The sequence below is a fragment of the Aptenodytes patagonicus genome, chromosome 1 (genome assembly GCF_965638725.1).
Source record: "Aptenodytes patagonicus chromosome 1, bAptPat1.pri.cur, whole genome shotgun sequence".
Classification (NCBI taxonomy): Eukaryota; Metazoa; Chordata; class Aves; order Sphenisciformes; family Spheniscidae; genus Aptenodytes; species Aptenodytes patagonicus.
In genome coordinates this window covers 133,610,346-133,632,493 of record NC_134949.1, presented here as the reverse complement: position 1 = coordinate 133,632,493, position 22,148 = coordinate 133,610,346, and the positions used below count along the sequence as shown (strand labels likewise).

Genomic DNA, 22,148 nt, shown 5'->3' with positions numbered 1-22,148 from the left:
ATTGATAAAGATATGGAACAAGACTGGCCCCAAAACTGAGCCCTGGGGAACACCGTTCGTGACCGGCCGCCAACTGGATGTAACTCCATTCACCACAACTCTCTGGGCCCGGCCGTCCAGCCAGTTTTTGACCCAGCGCAGAGTACACCTGTCTAAGCCGTGAGCCGCCAGCTTCTCTAGGAGAATGCTGTGGGAGACAGTGTCAAAGGCCTTACTGAAGTCCAGGTAGACCACATCCACAGCCTTTCCCTCATCCACTAGGCGGGTCACCTGGTCATAGAAGGAGATCAGGTTGGTGAAGCAGGACCTGCCTCTCATGAATAGTATAGTGGACAAATGTCATAGCATAAATACTTATATGGTTCATTCCAATCACTACATACATTTACCTTTTAAACATGAGAGGACAATTTCTTTGTATCAGTAAGGTTCCTTGCCCTTGATCTTATACTGTTCTCTGTAAAAAAATACAAACCCTGACACTGTATTCCCAACCTCCTACTGAATCAGAATCTGTCCTAGTGGGTTGAGGCCTGGTTTCTGTTACGGACATCTGTTATTAACTGGTGCTTCCCAGATTAAGGTTTTCATCTGAAACTAACACAAAAGAAACAGAAGTCTTATCATAAAGGCTAGACAAGATTTTATGGAATTCATAAGTGATAGAATAGGAATTTCTGAAGTCGGGTGTGCTATCCCAGCTACCTTTCACATGGTTCCCTATTCCTTCTCAGAACAACAGTTTCTCCCCATTTACTGCTTCATTCAGCAATTCTTCAGCTTTATTTTAGCAGGACACTAGTTTCCTAATGTATTTCCTTATGATACCGCTAAAAAAGCACCACTGAGGTACTAGAACTGTGAATTCACATTCAGACCTGAATAGACTGCAATGGCATAGCAAATTAAAAGCTGTTTACCTGAAAGCAGACATTAGGTTAGCATCAGACAGGTATGAACTTGATTCAACACAGGAAACATAGTTAAAGCATACCTTTACCACAAAAAACCTGTGTGAATCTTTGTATGAAGAATTATTCAGCAGTATTGTGTTATTTTGGGAGTTGTTCATTTGGTGGGTTTAAAAAAAAAACAACTTCCCATACAAGTGTTGGACTTAGGTTCCTTTTTGCTACAAAGCTTGGTCTAGAACAGTCCCTGTATGATGCTCTGCTATTGCCTTTCCATAAGAATTCCCTGATGAAACTAGTATGAGCCATAGACAGTTTCAGTGAGTTATCACAATAGTTTCATGATGCACACAGTTGTGCATTAGGGCTGATGTCAGCTACTCTTTTTACAAACGTTCCCAAAAATCAATAGCAAAATAGGGTTTCAAAAAGTACATGTGAAGTTTAGATGCCTGATCTAGAAAAACTTTCAGAACTACTTATTTAATCCTCAAATAATATTGGGTTAGTATTTGTTCTGGCCATGAAAACTAGCTGTCTGTGATAGGTCTGTGAAAATGATGTGTTGCTTTTCAAAAAAGCCAAGCAGCTGGTAATAAACACTCCCTTCTCCAAAAGGCTGATTTTCTAAGCTGTGTTTGAAAATTGTAGCTAGTACTCTCATGCAAGAAGCTCAGTTTTCATTGTCTTTAAAATTTATTTTAAAGGGTATCTTACTTTTTCCAACAAGGACTGTTTCATGCAGCACTAACCTGCAAAACAAAAAGCAAGGACTGAAAGATCATTTAAAAAAAATCATACCCTATGAATATCATTCTGTTTCTGCACAGTGGGAAGATCTCCACCAATGGGTGCTTGCTGTTTTAATTCATCCTCCTTCAATTGCAGCCATGCCAGAAGTTCCTGAAGAGAGAGATGTAAACGCTTCCACTGGTCTGTACTGGCTTCCAAATGGGATCTGAAAGCATGTGTTAAATATAAGATATATTCAGGCACAGTAAAAACAAAAAACAAATTGTACAAGCTTATTTACTGAGAAAGTTCCCAGTGTTTCATTAACTTAATGATTTTTAAATAACTTCAGTAGCTTTGAATTAGATTCTGGCAACACTGATTTAAATTTGGTTCCACAGCCCTGGCCTGAAACATCTGTTCTTTTCCCATCTCTTGGTTGGTTTTTTTTAGCTTTCTTCTTCAGCAGTGGGTAATAGCTGTGTTGAATTTTTGGTCTCACTAAATGTGCACAAATATTATGCAGGACTAGCATGGAAGTAACTTAGTCATCACTTAGGATTACTAGGAGATTAATTATCTAAAATGTAGAGAGTAGTTTTCTACTCAGAGAAGAGCAAGCATTTCTCTAAACCACTACACAAAAACATTTAAACTCACACAAGATTCATGTGGTTGCTCACCTTTAAGGTAAGAGAACCAATGCCATCCTTTCCCAAAAAAGTCATGAGAAAATTGCTAAAGCCAATAGAATCTCCTTACACTACCCAAATGTCTGTGCCATTTGAACAGAGGTGTGAATTAAACTAATTGAATAACTGGAAAAATTAAAAGACAGAATACTACTTTGTGCAAACAAGGTCTCTACCATAAGGGCATCTTCTAAATATTTCCTCTGTGTATGTGTAAATGTGTTTTTTAAATACTGTGATCAAGTATTGAGCGACTAATTTCCAGCAACTGTTTTCTATGGAGAGAAAATATGTGACTGAAACATCACTGGACTGATCAAACCTTCAATTTTGTTTATACCATAGATAAAGCACACTAAAATTTTGTCTTTCTAGACTTAGGAGTATGCTATTTTTTAATTGCTGGTTGGGAAGAAATTCCTAATTCACTTCCAGGTAACATAAGAATTCCTCTTAGTAATGCAAACCAAAAGCAGTATTACATAACAGTAAAGTGATAAAATGTACTGGAAAATAAAGACAGATTTTCTTTTATTTCATATATTTTCTGTTTAACTTCCAGCTTCGTTTGTATAACATTTCTCTTCTTTTTCAGTGATTGCACATAAAATCACATATTTTCTGACAGTGAAAATTCTACTCCTATAATTCATATAGAATGGGCTATGAAGAAATGTGATAAATATGGACTCAGTGTTTTGCCAACCTTATTACTTAGTTTGGATATGGAAATGAGGAATTGCTGAAGGTAAGGACAGTTGGTTCCTGTCTTCTTTCTAGCCTCTTACACCAGGTAATTGGAGCGGCGAGGAAAGAGAAAGGAAAGGGACAGATTGATTAGCCATAGGCTGACAGAAAGCTCAGCTGCTCTGGTATGTCAGCTGATGGAAAATTTTCTCCTTTTTCAAACGTAAAGGCTATGTGGGAGGGACACACATAGACCATGCTGCCTTTTGATCTGCTCTCATAGGGCAGCTGTGGGCTGGGGCAAAACTGCCTCACAGCAGGCGCTGCTGGGGGAGGCCAGCCCTGCAGGCAGTGAGGGCTGGGGAAGCCCCAGGATGCCTTTGAAAGCAGTGAGGGGGGAGAGAAGTGGGAATGTTGTATGGGGAGTTGCAGGAGACAACAGCCAGAGCAAGAACCACAGGGCTTTTGGAGGGGGGACAGTCAAGGAGCCAAGTTTCTGAGTCAGGTTAACGCCTGTCTCCCATGTTTATCTCAGCAAATGCAAGCTTCCACCTCCTCCAGACAAGGCAGTAACTGGAGGCAAACACTAGGGCCTTCACTTCTTCCTTGGTTCCCCAGGTCTGGCTTTACAGGGAAAAAGTGCAAAAAGAGTGACCCAAAGCGGTTTTGTTACTGCTGCTGTGCTCTGACCTTCCCTAGTTTGGTGAATGGTTTCCCTGAACCCATCTTGTTCTGCCCTTCTTTCGGCTTTGGGAATATATATTTATGTATGTGCATGCTAGTGTACATTATATGCACACACTCATATATTTATAACTGTGTTCAAGCATGTGCAGGCAAAACAGATAATAGGAAAAAAGTTTTAAAAAATGAGTTCTTGATAAGAAAGAAAGAAAGTGTTTATTAGGTTAAACTGTACTGATGTATCAGAATGAAAGAAAGGTAATAATGTAAATGAGCTCGGCTTCTCTTGATATCTACCATATATTTCATCTAATGGATTTAGAAAAGAAAGCCCACCTAAGCCGAGCGACAGCATAGGTCTTCTGTTTCAGCAGTCTAAAACTTACACTAAATAAGGAGACTTGTGGGACTGCTGCCTGGGGAACATTTCATATTTCTGCTCTTATACCTCTCTTGCATAAGCATTGCTAGTTATGATGAAGTCCATTCCATAGTGTATGATGGAAAGAAATAGCTCCAAGCAGACAGACTGAGAATAGCCTGTTCATTCAGCCTGGTGGCCAGGAACATTTAAATTGAATGTCTCAGAAGTTGAGAATTGTTTCTTATCCTAATCAATAAGTTGTTGAACACCTTGAGCCTTTTATTGAAAGCACATATTTTAGAGAGGAGGTCTGTTGCTTTGAATGTTTAATGCAAGAAGTCACTGTGATATAACGAGGGTTACTATTTCTGACTTGATTAATGGCAGCAATACATTGAACTGCAAAAACTGAAAGACAGAAAGTTCCATATATTTGGTTACTGATATTTGGCCAACTGGCTGTTTTCATCATCTCAAACATCGCTGCATTTGGGCAAGTTCATGGGTAAAAGAAAAAAAATCTCAGAAAGACCTTGAAGGGTTATATTCCTCTTCTTTTGCTCCTCAGAAAAAAAAGGAGGCATTTGTCTCTCTTTTTCTTTAGCTACTAATATCTTTTCAACCTCACATCCTTCATTTATTTTTAATGATTGATGTTATGAAGATGGCTTTTGCCATTACACAGACTGACCTCCCTCAGAGCCTGAGCTGAAAAAAAGCTAATATTTCATACATTTATTTGAAAAACCTTTTGCTGCCTTCTGAACTATCACCAACAGGCAGCAAGCAAGCAAATGAAAAAATGCTCAAGACTGAACGCAACAGAGCTGGGCTGCCTATTGTAAAAGTTGTATTTCTGAAGAGAAGCTTCCTGAACAATCTCTTTTGAAAAGCAGTGTTCACCTCATTGAAGCCTGTACCTTACTTCATCATTTGTAACATTACCCTTTATTATAGTTTTCCTTGCAAGGAGAAGTTTTTCCTCTCATGACACTACCTATGGATTTCCTTTTACCCCTGGATTTTGTTTGGTAGTTACGTCCACTCTCCAGACAACAGCTAAAATCTTAAGTAATGTGTCTTCTCATTTGCAAGGCTATTCTTAGTTTTGCACTGGAAATAGCAGTCTTAGAAATAAAGCTTATCATAAATATAGGTTGTTTAATAATTTTCTTTCATGACTCATTGATAAGTCATACCCAGCTCTAGGAAAAGCCTACATTTAAAGGGGGTACAGTTACTGTTTAAACATGCTAATCTCTCCTTCTGTAATTATAAAACTTCATCATATGCCTCAAATCCTAATCCCCTACTATCATTTTCACACCAAAAAACCTAATCATTCTTACAAAGCTAAGCCAACATTCAAAATAGCACAGATCATTTAAAAATGGACAGAAATAGTGCTATCAGAAACAAAATTAAACCCTTTTACTGGCAAAACGCAGCAGTCCACCATACACACCAACTGTAGGCTTTTGCTTACGTTCGGATCCTACCTAATGTTCAGAGATTTCTTCCTAAGATCACTCCATCTGAGGTTCATGTTATCCAGACGTCTCTGCAATAGGGCTGCATCCTCAGAGCCTTCCAGGGATCTCAGGATTTTCTGCCCGTTTTCATCCAGGTTGTGGAAGATGTCAGTATGAGCATCGATTTCCGCCTGTAGTTCCTACAGAAGCAATAGAAAACAATAGGTGTGATTTCTTACAAAATCATAGAAAATATCACTTCTCAAAAGAGTAGAAAAATCCTGAGTGTAACACAGAGTTAGCACAGATCTTGATTACTCCTTTTACGGCAATCTCATGTGCTGTATACACAGCCGTATTTCCCTTTCACGTGAAGGCCATTTGCATTGAATAATGACTTTTTTTCCATACAGAGCATACTGAACAAAATTCAGAAAGTCAGAGGTCTAGCCTTTGACAGGCAACAAAGCAAGGGCAAGATATATTTACTATGCTGATGAGGAAAGAGAAACCCCACAAAACCCTCAGGTAAATCTGACCTTCACATGATACGTCTTCCTGTGCAACATTTTCAGTTTGAGCTGGGGACTGCAACACCGGTCCTGCTGCATGGCAATTCCAAGAAATCTACGAGTCTACAGCAGCCGAGCTTTAAAATGCCAAGTTCACTTACATTCTGTTGACAGAACGCATTTTGGAGCACAGGCCTCAGCAGTCAATAGCAATAAACAGCCACTTTGTGCTATATCAAAACACTGGTCAGGGCCATGGCTGTAGGAGGGCCTGAGAATAGCAAGGACCTAGAATATGCAACTGGCAGCTCATGCTGAACAGCCAACTTTTCTTATCACTTTGTAACTGCAGGCCAGCTCTACATTTTGAATTAATTTTTCCCCCTCATTTTTAGCACGGCTGTTTCTGCCAAAAGAACATTCTTTAGAGAGCTGCCTGGTACCAGCATTCCTGCCTGCCCACACACTCAATGCAGCCTTTGTACGCTGGCTGTCCTTCTCCAAGACATTTGCATGCTGCAGCTCCACAAGGTCACAGATTCGTTTGCAGTGAACAGTGTTGAATCAAGCTCTTTAAACAGAATAAAAATAAATAAAAAAATAATAATTTAAACGTACATACATGAGCACACACGTACTCTATATGTAGCCACATATGCACAAAAGTACTTTTACTTTCAAACAAAGAAGCACACAAAGAAACAAAGAAAATGACCTAGTGAATAAAGCTCTGCCTTTTCTCCGGGGATGCTTGGGCACTAAGATTTCTGGTGGTGGTTTCTTGCTGCCTGAAATGGGAGTGCTGAGGATGAAGTGTGAAATGGGAAATGATTTATGGCATTTGAGAGCAAGACCCAGCACTAACTGACCATCACAGATAGCCCCCAATGGAAATTTGTTGTAATTTTCTTTAGAAGAATTACTTTGAAGTAGGGGAGCACACAACTTGTCTACTTGGTGTGTTCCTAATTGAATTGGTTTTATTTGATATTTTAAGTGCAATGTTAGCTGCACTGAATCACGAGTAGATTGTCCTTGTCCACCTACTGCTGTTCCAAATGTAATTTGCCATCCTTTACTGGATACCTATTTCTTGCACAGTAACAACTAGCACTGTTTTTGGAGCAATTTCAGGGAGGGCTAGGAATGTCTTTGGCACAGTATAGGAGTTCTTATCCAACTATTTTACTTTATCTATGGTCATCCTAGCAGTACAGTAGTTAGGAATGAGTTTGGAATACATCAGATGTAATTCTGCAGAAAGCAACTGTATTATAAATATTGTATTTATTTATTGATGTTAAATAGACAATTTAGATTTTTAAAAATGCCATTATTAAGGTACATAACCATGTATAATACTCCAGGTATTAATGCCCTTACTTGAAAATTTGAACTTCAAGTCTGAGTGTTGCTAACTTCCGCTTCCAGCTGCGATATTTTGTTTGCTTGACTGAAGAATACTCTATTACCAAATTTCTTTCTCTTCATGTATGCATTTGGAGGTTTTATTTAAGCGAGGTTAAGTATCACTAACCTCATGTACACAGCCAAAACAGTATGTAAGAAAGGATAAAGCTCACAGTAAAAAAGTTCACTTTTAATGTCTGTATATTGCTAAGGTCCTTCCACATTTAAAACCCGATGAATCTATTGCTGAATGAAAGAATTATATGCACTACCAGTTGCACAAAATGCTTAGTTTTTAGGGTGGTGATGGAAACGGCTGCCTTTTCCTCAGTGAAAACATGTGCCATGAAACATGTACGTCGAATAACTATTCACAGTAGGAAGCTGTCAAATCTATGCTCCCTTGCTGTTTTACCACACATACACTCATAGCATTTTATAACACAAAAATTAAAAAAAAATGCACTTCCACATTTTTCTTGTTTTTAGAAAAAGTGTCTCGTAGTCTACACATTCCATGCTTTTCTCCTGACACATACATATTTCTGAAAATAATATCAAGCCATATCCTTGTTATTTCAGAATACTATATAGTATCACAATAAATCTGGACAGTCAGTTAAATGCGCAACAAACATGAAAAGTGAAGCACTCATCAAAAGCTTAGTATTCAAAACGTGGTTTTCCTATTCCAAATTACTTGTGTAAACTGCACATCTTCTAATGCTCCTGTAAGTAGTTTATTCCAACTATGCAGGAAGCCTACACTGACAAAGGTATTTACTCCATTTTGGTTGGTGCATTTCAGATCCTTTCTTTGTGACTCCTTCACATCCCAAGAGAAGCAGAGCACATACAAGAAAAAGATCTGTACACTTTTTATTTGTTTTCTGAAATAAGTAATTTCCATGTTTCAAAAATACAAGTGAAAGAACAATATGAACTAGATTCTTTTTCTTGACAAGAATAAAGCAGGAAGATCTATTTCATCTCATAAACTGCTAAGATACTTGCAAAAGTATGTTACCATTACGCATCATACCAAAAAGCATAGACTATAGACTAAATATAAACTATTTACTGCATTTTCATCTTTTCCAATGTATTCAAACACATGGAGGAACTGCAGAGGATGAAAAATCAATCCTGGTATAATTCTACTGCATTACAATTGGACTTAAGTTGACTCCATATGCTGCAACTTTGCTGTAGTGGTTATTACTGAGGGTGTGTGGAAATAGATTCCCTTAAAAAGAGCAGGTAGCAAAATGAAAAACAGATAATGAAAGAATACATTTGCTACAGTAACTCATTAATGAGTATTGGTTATTAGCCTAAGTTAATTTTCAAGTCCACATCCTTTTGATCACAAGTTACTGCTTAGAGTGAGCTGAACTGCTTAGAAAGAGCTGCAACCCCATCAAGTCCAGGTTTGCCTAAGAGTTTCAGAGTGAAATCCCCCTTTATTAAGATGAACTATATGGTTAGATGATAAAAGGCACCATAACATTTGTTCATAGAAACCTTGTTGAATAGCTATTATAGGTTTCTACACATTTAAAAATGTGTATTTACACTATTATACTATATAGAATAAGTCTAGAACTAAGTCACAGAACCAAGAGTGATAAAGAGATGAAATAAACTTGTCTTGAGGGGAGCAATCTTCTTGGGCAAAACAGGGTGAGGAAATTTGTTCTGGCTGTTTCGCTTTTGTCCTGAGCCCTTGAAACCTCTATGCATGATTTCAGGGGAGAAGTGCACTAAGGCTGTAAGACAGCACACCCAATACTGCCATAAAGCTAGGGGATGGATATATTTCTCACTTGCCCAACTCAGTTCTCCCCCTTGGAACTACTGCTAGCATTGTCCATAGGAGCAGACATGCTCGCTGCCCTAATCCTCTTGGTAGGTAAAAGAAATTCACCTGTGGCTCCACATGTTTTACTTTACACAGAGCCCTGTAAAACACAGCAGAGCCATTGCTGTGGAACCTAGTGTATTGAAAGACCTGTCAGCCTCCACATAGCAGAGAAAGTCCTATAAGAATTCAATACAGTTTGAGATACTTTATCAGAAATAATTAATCAGTGTCAATATCCTTCACATCCCACATGCAATATATAGGCATCACATATAAAGGACAGGACACATGGCAAAATCTGCCATTATTTTGGCAATACATCAGAGAGGGATTGGTAGGCTGGAAGTAAAATTAAGTCCTAGAAAGAAGGAATTAGTTACACTAGTTGGACTATACATGAGTCAGACTAAGACACGGAAATTAATGCAGCACAGCTGACAAAACTTTTATCTTTTATACAACATAGAAACAAAATTAATTATATAATAATTTAAAGAAATTAAAGCACTTATATCCTCCTCTACAAACTCAGTTCCATCCTTGGAATTGTGCTTTTCATTTCCAATGAAGCATTTTACATTTTCTAGATACTGTACAAAGTTACTAATGAAATAAATGGCATTAATTGAGGTATGAGGGCTCAAAAAATTAAAGACAGCACCATCTGATTAAAGGAAATCAACACAGAGGAAAGAAATGATCTTCACTGACAGTAACTAAAAAAATAAAGTCAGCCTGCATGATTACATACATGTACTCAAAGCATCAGCAAGTAATACCTGTGTGGCTATACATAGCTCAGAAGTACTATACTTTACAATACTATTTCTGTAATACTAATACTGAAATAGCTAGAAAAGCTATCATAAAATTAGTCAAAACAAAACAAAGATCCTACACCTCTATAATCTCTGTCCATCTGTGTAGTTAGCTGAACTAATCGTCCCCTTCATATTTATATTAACAGAGCATATTATATTACCCCTAAATAATTTCTGGAAAAATAACAGCTAAACATTTTAAATAGCTTAAATTAGTAGCATATTTACTTAAACCTCTTATACAGTATGAATATGAACATACATGAACAGACAATATGAATAATGTAATCCTCCTTTTTTCCATCATCCTTTTTTCTCTTTTCCTACCTTTTTTCTTCCTTCCCCTTTAGCTTTTCTCTTCCTTTCTTTCCTTCCTCGCTTCCTTTTCTTCCCCTTCTCTTTTCCTTCCCTTTCTCTCTTTTCTTTCCTTTCCCTCTTTTCCTTCCTTTCATTCTTTTTTCCCTCCTCTTTCTTTCTTTTCCGTTCTTTCTTTTCCATTCTTCTTTCCTCCTTTCCTTTCCTTTCCCTTCCTGTCTTTTCCTCTTTTTTCCTCTTTCCTCTTTCTCTTTTCCTTTGCTTTCCTCTTTTCTTTTTCTTCTTCTTTCTTCCTTTTCCTTTCCTGCCTCTTTCTTCTCCTTTTCTCCCTTCCTTTACCCTCTTTTCTTTTTCTTCCCTTCCTTTCCATCCTCACTTTAAAATACAACCTTCTGTGAGTAAAAAACTTATTTTTATGTTCTGTTGTGGTGATCTCAAAACTCCTCAATAATGTGGGTTTCCTTCTGCTTTTATTTTGCATTCTCATTGGTTAAACATCATTTCAGGTGCCTGGAGAAGGCAGAACTGACAAGCTTGTTTCAAAACAGTATTTTTTTGTTCCAACAATACTACTGAGCAAAGCATATCTATAAAGAATAGGTCTCTACTCTATGGACTTGAAGGGGATAAAGTAGCTCTTAGGGCTTGGCATAGTCTGTGAATTTTTACCAACAGGGGAGTTCAGCTGGTATAACCAAAAAAGGTTCCCCTTTCAAAGTTTTTTTTGTAACCTCCTTATGGCTTCTACAGATATAGGAACTGGAGTCACTATCTGTATTTTGCAATCCTGTCTAGCACATCTTGGGGACTGGATTTCAAATTAAACATCCCACTTGCTTTTATTTAATTACATCTAAACTCCTACAAATCTCTGATTCTGCCTAAAGCATTAAACTCTGTGTGAGAGTTCAGAGAGTTTGAGACTTTTTTTTTTGTGCCCCTGCAGACTCCAGCAGCCTTTGGATGCACAAAGACCCATGCACGTGGCACCTCTTTCAGGATCACGGCTTATTCTTCTGTCTGCTAGATAGAGGAATGGTTTTGTGGGTGGTATAGTTCTGGAGATGTTAAATTAATGGCTTCAGCACAGCAAGTCCAATGCATTTTTGGCACATGAGGGGTAGATTCAGTACAAGATGCTCTTGATCTAATTCTTTTGTTTCTGGCAATAGAAGGCCAGTTTGCACTACTCTTTATGACAGTCTGACCTTGCGAGCTAGTCATTGTCTTCAAAGTGTTTGAACATAAAGAAATGTATTTTTTTAAAAAAACAAAAGAAATCACTTGTTCTAGATTGAAAATACCATGATTTAGATTAATGCTGGAACAAAATGCTGAAGTATTTTTTCTGCTTTGCAAGACACTACTGGTTCAACTGGAGTTCCCTCTTTTAAATGTCATAGTTCTTTTAAGAACTGGTTGTTGGTTTTTGTGGGTTTTTTTCTCCTTTTTTTTTTTTTTTTTCAGATCAAATACAACTAATTGAGATAAAATTCTGGAACCTATTTTGTTTCCAAACAATCTAACAGTGAGACTCTAACAGTGATGAGTATAACATTTTGTTACCATATAGACCACCTTCCCTAACACAACCAAGCTCTGTCGCAATGAACAAAGTGGGAAAGAAGCTCTTGGTCCCTCCATCAAGCTTTTAAATAATTTGTTCTCCCAGTCCATAAGCAGAACTTTTATTGGGTCTTAGAATGAGAGCATTTACTGAACAATTTGCATAATGATAAAAAATTCTCAAATGAGATTTAAAATGTAATTAAAGGGCAGACTTACTGACTTAAAAGCATTGTTGTGAAATAGCTATACATCATCATGCCATGAAGCCTCCTATTCAGCTAGCTTATGGCATGACCCCAATTCCAGTCTGGTATGATTACATCTCTGAGTTTCATGCTAATGACTTGATTAAAAAGAAAGATAAAAAGGTCTTTTCTATTGGGAAGATAAGCTTATGAATATCATTAAGGCATTTCTAGGTTCCCAACACATTTTTCAAGATAACAAAGGATAAGAGTTAGTTCTCTAAAAGAGAATCAAATGTTGATGAGTGGAAGCTAAAAGTATAACTTTGCTCTGCAGAAAACAATCTCTGTAAGTTTCTGTTATGGTTTCAAATTCTACAAGTCCCAGAATTAAGAAGGGACCAAAATTCACATTTGAAAGCTTCCTTCATCTAAAAGAAGATATAAAAGCTTTATTTAGCAAATTGGGCCTTCAGAAAGGCAAATTGTCTTCAGAAAAGATTATAAACAGGCAAAACAACTTTCAATTTAGGCTATTTTCAGATTGCAAGAGATTACACGGTACATCTAAGGATGTAGCCATCTCTTGCTGACAGACAGTAACTGTGAAAACATGGTGTGGGCTTCTTCATTTCATTAACAGTGAGCTGCCTCAGCTATGGAGTAGTAATTCTTAAGAGCACCAACCCAATCATTTGAACATATGTTCGAGTCTTTATTGTGCAGATCCTCATTCACAGGACTGGCTTTTGAGACCTAGCACAAGGCCTTATATTTCTCCCTTGTTCATAGGGAAATAAAGCAATTTTTATGAGACCTCTAGCAATTAATTTGTATTCAATTATAATTAAGTATAAATTATTACATAATTCCATGTGTCTTGGGGTAGTTTATGGATTTCTTGGTGTGTTTCTTGAAGACTGAGAAAAACCCTGAGTGACTACTTTCATTTACATGTTGTCCTGGTTTCGGCAGGGATAGAGTTAATTTCCTTCCTAGTAGCTGGTACAGTGCTGTGTTCTGGATTTAGGATGAGAACAAAGTTGATAACGCACCAATGATTTAGTTGTTGCTAAGTAGTGCTTACACTAGCCAAAGACTTTTTAGTTTCCCATGCTCTACCGACTGAGAAGGCTGGAGGTGCACAAGAAGCTGGGAGGGGGCACGGCCAAACTGGCCCCAGGGACATTCCATACCATGCGACGCCATGCTCAGTACATAAACTGGGGAAAGCTGGCCGGGGGGGCCGCTGCTCGGGGACTGGCTGGGCATCGGTCGGCGGATGGTGAGCAATTGTACTGTGCATCAGTTGCTTTGTGTATTATTATTAACATTATTACATTATTATTATTATTGTTATTGTTATTGTTATCATTATTTTATTTCAATTATTAAACTGTTTTTATCTCAATCCACGAGTTTTTCTCACTTGTGCTCTTCCAATTCTCTCCCCCATCCCACCGGGAGCCGGGGGGGAGTGAGCGAGTGGCTGCGTGGTGCTCAGTTGCCGACTGAGGTTAAACCGTGACACATGTAATGAAAATACAAATAAATAGATAAAATAAAGAAACCAATCTTTAAACATACAAAGCTTTCTACATTTATAGAGATAGTTTCAGTCAGGATTTGTTCCAGTCAAATCCTTACCGTTAGATTAGAGAAGTAGATACTATTCTGTTAATAGTAATTTTAATGGAAATAATTGTTGTTTTTACTGTTTGCCTGTTTGTCTTGTCATTATTTCGAGGATGGAAACCCTAATTAAAAAGAAATATCATGTTAGTTTGAGGTTACGCTAAGGCCGAAAAATTTCTAGTAGTCACAGCAATGAAGAACTTTTACTGTATAGTATAACTATATGATATTTATTTTACTACCATAGCCTGTACTACCTTTCAGGTAAGCAAATGCAACAAAACAAACAAAGCATATGTATTAAAGTGGGAGTTGCGACTATTCTGTACGTCAGAAAATCAGCTACCTCTACTGAGATGTCTAAGAATGGGCTTAGATATCTGCCTTTGAAAACTCTGTATTTGAGGGTTGGGTGAGTAGGAGGGAAATAACATAAAGGTGCATGTAGTCATACACACAATTTTCTGAAAGTAAAACCATTAGGCCCATTACAAACTAGCATAGTTTTCTAGATTTTAGAAGGCAGTCTGCTCCCAACAAATATGCAGGTCCTGACCCCCGTACTTCAATGAATGTCTAATCCCATCACACCTGCACATTCTGTCAGCACATTCACCCTGTCAACCTTTCGTCAATCTTTCTGCAGCAAAATAATTATGCTGCTACTTTCAGCATGTCTAATTTTGCCCTATCCCCATTTGCCAGAGGTGAAACCGTAGCAGCACAAAGGCAACATCATCCTCTGCAGGAACATTTACTTCCACTCAGTTACTCAGGCAAGGTCTGAAAGTCCTGCTGGACAATTTGGACAGCATCTACCTCTATTAGTTCCCCTGACATCACAGTGCTTCAAATTAATACTGATTTTCTCTTACAACAAGCAGCCAGAAGGGGTTAACTGCACAACTGTCTCAAGACCTGGAGAAAAAAAAAAATCTTATGAAAGAAGAAAGGACAAAGTTTTTTTCTCTATCACCAACCCATAGTGAAATATACCAGAGATTTGTTAATTATAAATGTTATAAATTATAAATTTGTTAATTACCATTCCTAGAAGAAAAATTATTTGTACATACAGGACTGTATATTTGTTTCACAGAAAAGGATCTAAGTTTTCAATGCACCAACATGTAACAATAGGACATCTCATATTTTACCACCTATGGAATTCATGTATACTTTCACCCTTCCTCAAATACACAAACATATGCAATCCTCTTCCAAACCCTTCTAAAATAAAAATTAAGAGCATTTTATAATTAAAAGAAACTATTTTGGGTCTATACATTCTCCTAATTCCTTCTGTCACCAATCATTTTTGCAATCTTTTTTTCGTTTTAAAATAAATTCTGACATTTCACATTTTTGTTGGTAACATCTTTGATGCTTGGGGAAAAATAATTGGTACATCAGTTTCATAACATGATGTTCAATTAATTAAAACAACATAAAATCTTATTAAAACTCTAAAGAGAACAACGCAGAACATAAAGCAGAAACTAGAGGCCTCATACATTACACATTATTAAAACTGGTTCAAGCAGAACAATAACTGTAATGGTTTTAGGGCTCCTTTTATAAGTTATCATTGTTCCAAAGATGAGATTTTAATTAGGAATTTATTCTATTTCAGGTGTTACTCTCTACTAAAGTGGAAGATCTGCTGCAGTTAACCTGCCCTTGATTAAGAACAGTTAAGTGGGACCCAGTGGGCCTTAAGCCAGAGGGAATGAGGAAAAAGCTCCAGTGCTTCTGCACATACTTGTGTCAAATCCTTCCTACCTGAGGTGTCCTGAGGCAAGCCCAGGGAGGACAGAAACTTGGGCAGCATAAAGGGCAAAAGTACACTTAATCTTGATTTTCAGTGAGAATACAGGCCATGCTAGTGTGGCCTCAGGATCTTTTGATGTTCTAGGTTTTAAGCAAGAGATGTCAGAAAAGTTACCACAGCGAAAACCACCCTGAGTCAGTCAACTATTAGCAAAGTTACTTCAACCCTTTGATGTCATCTTTTCCTGTGACCACAAAACAGAATGCACCAAGTGTTGGTCAGTTTACCCATTAACAATGAACACTAGCTGAGTTTAGACTGCTGTGAGTCAAGTTAGTTTTATCCTCCTGATGATGTTATAACCACAACCCTGCTCAGTATGAGGGGTACCACACGTTGAGCTACCTGGTGAGAAGCCAACAGGCCAAAGCTACCATCTGTGGGATTATGACACCTCCCTGTGTGAATGGACACCCCTCCAAATGCAACAACGGGCAGAGCCACAGAGGCTCAGGTAGCCCTGAACAGCTGTTGCCGAAAGGGCTGATATGGTGATGAAAGCTGTCAGGCTCAGGACCAGGGTGGTTGCAGAAAGGAGCTGCCGCCAACTGCAGCCCACTGCAAGGTCTTCAGGGGAACATGGTGCTACAGCCTCCCTCAGTGGACTTTTCCTTCTGACCCTCTGACCCAGAAACCTCAGCTGCCTGCTCACACCAACACCAATCACAACAGCAGGACTTCCAGTTTTAAACCAGTACTGTGCTTCTGTGAATACCCAAAACCCAACAGCCAAATTAAAATGCATAGCATTACTTCCGGTCTGTTAACTTGTTATTGGTAACCTGCACACAGAGATGTTTAACCATTCAGTGTGCTATTGTATTGGAGAACCACATTTGCGAGGAATTTGATGTAAGAGGAAATGTCTCATCCTTACCAATTTTCAGCCCAAAGAATTTCCATCACTTTCGGTTCTTCCAGAACAACCTGAACCACAGCGGCAGTGACATCCAGAAGTATTTTCTGCTATGAGTTACTTCAGATAATGTAATAATGCATGTTGACTGCCCCAAAATAAGCAAATAACTGGCAAAAGTTCAGAATCCGAAAAAAGAAGACATTTTTAACAAAATCCTTCAGAATAGCAACTATCATATTCATTGGTGTCTCTGTGGCAAAGTCTAATCATGTTTTGTTGCATCTAAAAATCAAAAGCAAAGTTAAACAGGATGCTTGTATCAAGGGGTCTCTGAATAAGATTTACATCCTGAAAATAATTATTTGGTATTTTCTTGGATTTCCTAGCAAGATGCATACACTCGCACAGTAAATACAGTTTCAGGTTATAGTGATAAATACCAGTGAAAAATAATGAGATCACCAGCAAATTCTGACATGTAGATAAACTTGGTTTTTAATCATAAGGTTTTTATTTATTTATTTATTTTAAGAGAAATACTGCTTTGGGGAGAAAATAAACTTCTGTTCATATTTTTCAGATTGTCATTACAAAAATCAGTTAATTTGAATCACTGACTTTCTCAAATTCACCAATTGAAAAAAAATACACTTGTTCCCTCTATCTTCCCTTCAGTTCTGGTAAAAGAGAAATAATTCCATTATCATAATAAAAAATAAATAATTTTAATTTAGAGGCTGTATTGGTGAAGTCATGTAAGTGTTTTCCTCTAGATCTAGATAGGAACAATCAGCTCCGATCTGCACATCGAGACAGCCACCTGGAACCATTATTTGTGCCTTTTCGAGGCTTGTTTATATTTTGTTGGAAGAAAAATGAAAGCCTACCTGAATTTTGCCTGAAATAAAGACTCCTAACATTAACAAAAGAAAGACCACAGCCAGAGAGACAAATGTAGATACCATTACAGAAATAAAGGTAAAAGTAGCTGATACACTGATCTATTCCGTTTTCTGTCTCAAAAAAAAAAAACAAAAAACAAACAAACCAAAACCCAAAGCCAAAAAGCAAAGAAAAGTGAAATACACATTTTTAAAATTAAAATGTACTTAGTACTAAAGGAGGAACTGAGGTGGGTCTGATGAGCATCCAGTAATAGAAGTCATGTAGCAAATATATATGAAATTAAAAAAAAACCCACCTTCCTTCTCACTCTTTCTCTTTAAACTTAAAAAAGAACTCAGGGTTTAGATATGTTCTCAGAAGACAGAGTACACTCTTGTCATTAATTCAATATATTAAGCAGATCTTAAATACTGTAAGAAAGTCATATGCTCCTACTTAAGTTCCTGTAGAGATCAAGTATGCCATCTTCTCCTACTATCACTCCAAAGTATGCCATCCAGGCCCAAGTTTATACCCTGGAATTACTTTTATAGCGCTTCAGTCAAGATTACTTATCAAACACTTTATAAACATAGGACACTGCAAGTACTTGACTTCAATACTAATCGCATCAAAGTTGCTCTTATATGCAGAAGTTCTTTTGATATGTTGCTCTCATTAGTCTTGACAATACACTAAATGTGACACAAACATGGGGCTGATAGAACTGGTTTCAGAAACCAGTTCATAAAATATCCCAATATACTATGTATTTATAAAATTTATGAATACACTCAGAAACAGGACTCAAATACCTCAGAAAACTAAAGACTTTGCTCAAACATACAGTCCAGCCACAGTAGTAATACCACCCAAAGTTGAAAAAGTCAGGTGCTGAGGAACACTGCACGGTACCACAGGCAGTCTCGGAAGAGACACTGTCAAAAGCAACATATTAGATTGCAACAAAAAGGAACTGGCTATCAGTTTATTACTTAAAATAAATGCTAACTACTACTTAAGAGGGCAAGTAATACTTTCAATGAAACAAAAATTAAAATGTAAAAAGCAATTATTATGGCAACCTGGCTTGCAATACCTATTTTACTTTTTTAACTTGTTTTACTCCCACAGCAGCTCCCATATACAGCAACTGTATATACCAAAGGTTTCTGAACGGCATTCATATAACATACCCAGAGATATTGACAGTAGCTGCTTTTGTATGAACCCTGCTGATAGTGGGTAGGAGAAGCAGTATAAGCTGAGTTAAAACAGAACTGCTGCCATCTGAAACTGGTCCTTCCAGATTCTCTTCAGATTCAATCCAAACGAGCCAACACACATTAAAAAAAAAACCACAACACCCCCCCGCATTCAATTTAATTCTGAAAAAAAATTCACTTTGTTTGTACACACCTATTAGTTCTCACATCTATCTGTATCAAGCTCAGAGAAAGAAGGACCATCATTTTTACCGAAAGATTACTTTGGATTTAATAGAAATGTTCTCACCCTTTCTACACCTAGTTTTCTTTGCATTCCCTGGGGATTAACACCCACCATTCCTACTCTGTAAAAAGCAACTTCATAGCTTCCTTCATGTGTTTCTACTCTTTTCCACAAAATATCTCCTTCAATATTTACCATGAACCTTACTGGGCTGCTATCCGCAAAAGGCTGATTTAATGGAATTGTTACAATCATAAGCCCTTTCCTTACGAAGATTCTCCAATTGTATTCCGGTTTATCATCCTCTCTCTACAGAATTAGACTGAGGCATTTTATCTTGCTGTTAATGTTTTGGCAACATACTTTGAAATTTTTCGTAGTAATAAAGCCAGAAGATGAATAGCATCTCTCTCATATTTATGAAGTTGTTGGGTTTTTTGGGTTGGGTTCCCCCCCCCCCCCCCCCAAAAGATGGAATCAAAAAAAGAAAGAATTGTAGATTGTATTGCACAGCATGAAAACCAGGCACATACGTTTTTTCACATGGACAGCATTCAGATATTCTGAACATTATCAGCCACTTAGAAAGTGCTCAGAAGAGCTCTGTAACCTGTGATTTTATTTATTTATTTTCAAGTCTTACAGTCTTGATGATTCATTCAAACTCCTGGCTTGGATAAAATCCTCCTTGGATGTTCTGACTAAAAGCTACTTTTTAAAAAGTTAGATACTCTGGAATTTTCTCCGTTTCAAAAGTAGAATTAATCTACTCTCCAAATGAAAAAAATGCAGTAAAGTAATAAAGAAATGGGATTTTCAGCACAGAGTAAAGTGGAATTCTAAAGTATTTAAGCTGGTTACCATGATCAAATATCAAAGGATGAGTAGTTTTAACAATTTGTGAAAGCACTGTGTGATAGGTATCTCTGTTTAAAAGTAAAAATATTCATGAAGTGATTATGGAAAACAGATGATAAAAATTGAATGTTGCTGTTATATTGGGATTATCAGAGCCCTAAAAGGACAGTGATATGCTTACCAAACCCATAAGAAAAAACCTCATCCATTAAGAATCTCACTACATAATGTTTGGACTTATAATGAAAAATGCACCTTTCTACTCTGTTGCAACAAAAAGTAATTTAATACACATCATATACATGTTGGGTACAATAAAGATTAGAAGAATGTGAGAGCGCACAGATTCTTGATTCAACCTCTCAATTAAAAAACCGCCAAGTGAAAATCTACAATACCATACGAGTCCAGAAATGCCTCTGTCCAGTCACACCTGCTACAAAACACAATATTAGCTGATATTTAGGATCACAGGATCACTTGGGAAGGAAGGGACCTCCAGAGACCATCTGATCCAATCTCCTGCTCAAAGCATGTCCAGTGAAAGCGAGATGTTCAGGGCCTTGCCCAGTTGAGCGTTTAACATCTCCAAGAATGAAGATTCCACAACAGACCCCTTTTCCAGTGTTTGACCACTCTCACAGCAAAAAAAGAAATAATTCCTTATATCATCAGAAATTCCTATGTTCCAGCTTGCCCCTGTTGCCATCCTGTGACTGTCCACCTCTAAGAAGAGTCTGGCTTTGCCATCTCTTTAGTCTCCCCTCAGGCAGTTGCAGAGATGAGTAAGGTCTCCCCTGAGTCATCTCCCCCTCAGGCCGAGCAAGTCCAGCTCTAACAGTTTCTCCTCACGTATCAAGTGCTCCAGCCCCCAACCACCTTGGTGGCCCTGTACTGGACTCCCTCTAGTATGTCCATGTCTGTCTTGTACTGGGGAGCCCAGAACTGGACACAGCACTCCAGCTGCAGAATCTCAGAAGTTGAATAGAGAGGAAGAATCACTTCTCTGGACCTGCTGGCTACATTCCTGCTAACAGGGCCCAGGATGCAGCTGGCCTTCCCCCCCCCCCCGTGAGGGCACACTGCTGGCTCATCTTCAGCTTATTGTTGATGAGGACCTTCATATAATTTTCTGCAAACTGTTTTCTATCCAGTTGGCCCCAACCTGTACTGCTGCGCGGGTTAATGTTCCCTACCTTGATCTTCTTCTATAGTGGGTAACGTTTCACTCTCACAGACTCTGTTAGTAGGCCTGGGAACCTTAAAGATTCCAAAAGGCAGATCTTGCCAGTGAAAACTGAGATAAGAAAGGCATTGAGTACCTCAGATATTTGCGTGCCCTTGGTCATCAGGTCTCCCACCCCACTAAGCAGTGGGCCTGCATTTTCCTTAACCTTCCTTTTGCTGCCAGCGTGCTTACAGAAGCGTCTCTCATTGCCTTTCACATCCCTCTGTGAAGACCCTGCTGATCTCCTGTTTGTCTTCCCTAGATGGTACGCAGTCTGTTCACCTCCTGCTGCAAACTCCTACAACCACAGCACACCTCCCACAGGTAAGGACATTGCTGTCTCCAGCCCCAGGAGACACACCAGCCACCCCAAAATGGCTAGAGACTTGGTTGGTGGCACTTCCCTCAGGACTTCTTTCTGAGTCAAAGCCTCTGATGTGCAGACAGTTGCTTCAGCTGGTGTTGCTGTCCTGCCTTTTTGCACATCAACACCATCACTGTGCAGTCCTCAGCAGAGCTTCTGGTCTCTCTGCACCCTTGCTGCAACAACTGGCGTGTAAAAATGCTCATGACTTCCATGGTACAAAGACATTTTTGACAACACATGTTGAAATCATCGTATTACTGAATATTTGTGTTTTCTACAACATCCACAGCAATTAATGTTTTTATGAAGTTAAGTGCAATTTATCATGTTCTGATTTGTAGAAAACACTGTAAATTTTAACACTCACTGAGTCCAAAAACTTGTATATAAAAAAGTGAATGAGGGGTTACTTATAAGAAATGAAGAAGAAGGTGAGGAGATAAAGATAACAGCATGAATCTGGGTTACTGTGTAATGTGAGAGTGCTCATGGAGGGAGAGCTTCCACATTTTCACCAGGGAGTACAGTTTGCTCACAGAAACAAAACCAGAAGTTACACATTCCCTCTGGAAATAGTATCTCTTTTTTTGTATAATACTCTTTGAAGTATCACTATTGCTTTCATCAGAGAATTAAAAAGATCTATGTATGGCTTTTAATCCCAGAAGACTAAGCGCAAAAGAAAAGTAAGAGGCACATGATACGTTTTATATCTTTGAAAAAAGGCCCTATCTTATTAGAAGGCATGCAAAAAAAGATCCCATAATGATTATATGCTAACATCTGCATATGAAGTCCTGATAATAAGAATTCCA

At 38.1% G+C, this 22,148-nt stretch overlaps 1 protein-coding gene across 14 annotated transcripts in view; it reads right to left on the bottom strand.

Moving 5' to 3' along the window:
- Positions 1 to 22,148, bottom strand: part of DMD (dystrophin) — a 1,394,632-nt gene that overhangs the window by 209,617 nt on the left and 1,162,867 nt on the right. For 12 of the 14 annotated variants that reach the window (XM_076355694.1, XM_076355734.1, XM_076355779.1 and 9 more), the window contains 2 exons: positions 5,570 to 5,742; positions 1,713 to 1,869 (listed from right to left, as the gene is read on the bottom strand). In XM_076355694.1, the coding sequence (XP_076211809.1) occupies positions 1,713 to 1,869; positions 5,570 to 5,742 (330 nt within the window). Of the gene's footprint in view, positions 1 to 1,712; positions 1,870 to 5,569; positions 5,743 to 6,081; positions 6,144 to 22,148 lie in introns of those variants that run through there. The other 2 variants (XM_076355796.1, XM_076355807.1) reach the window with 1 other exon arrangement.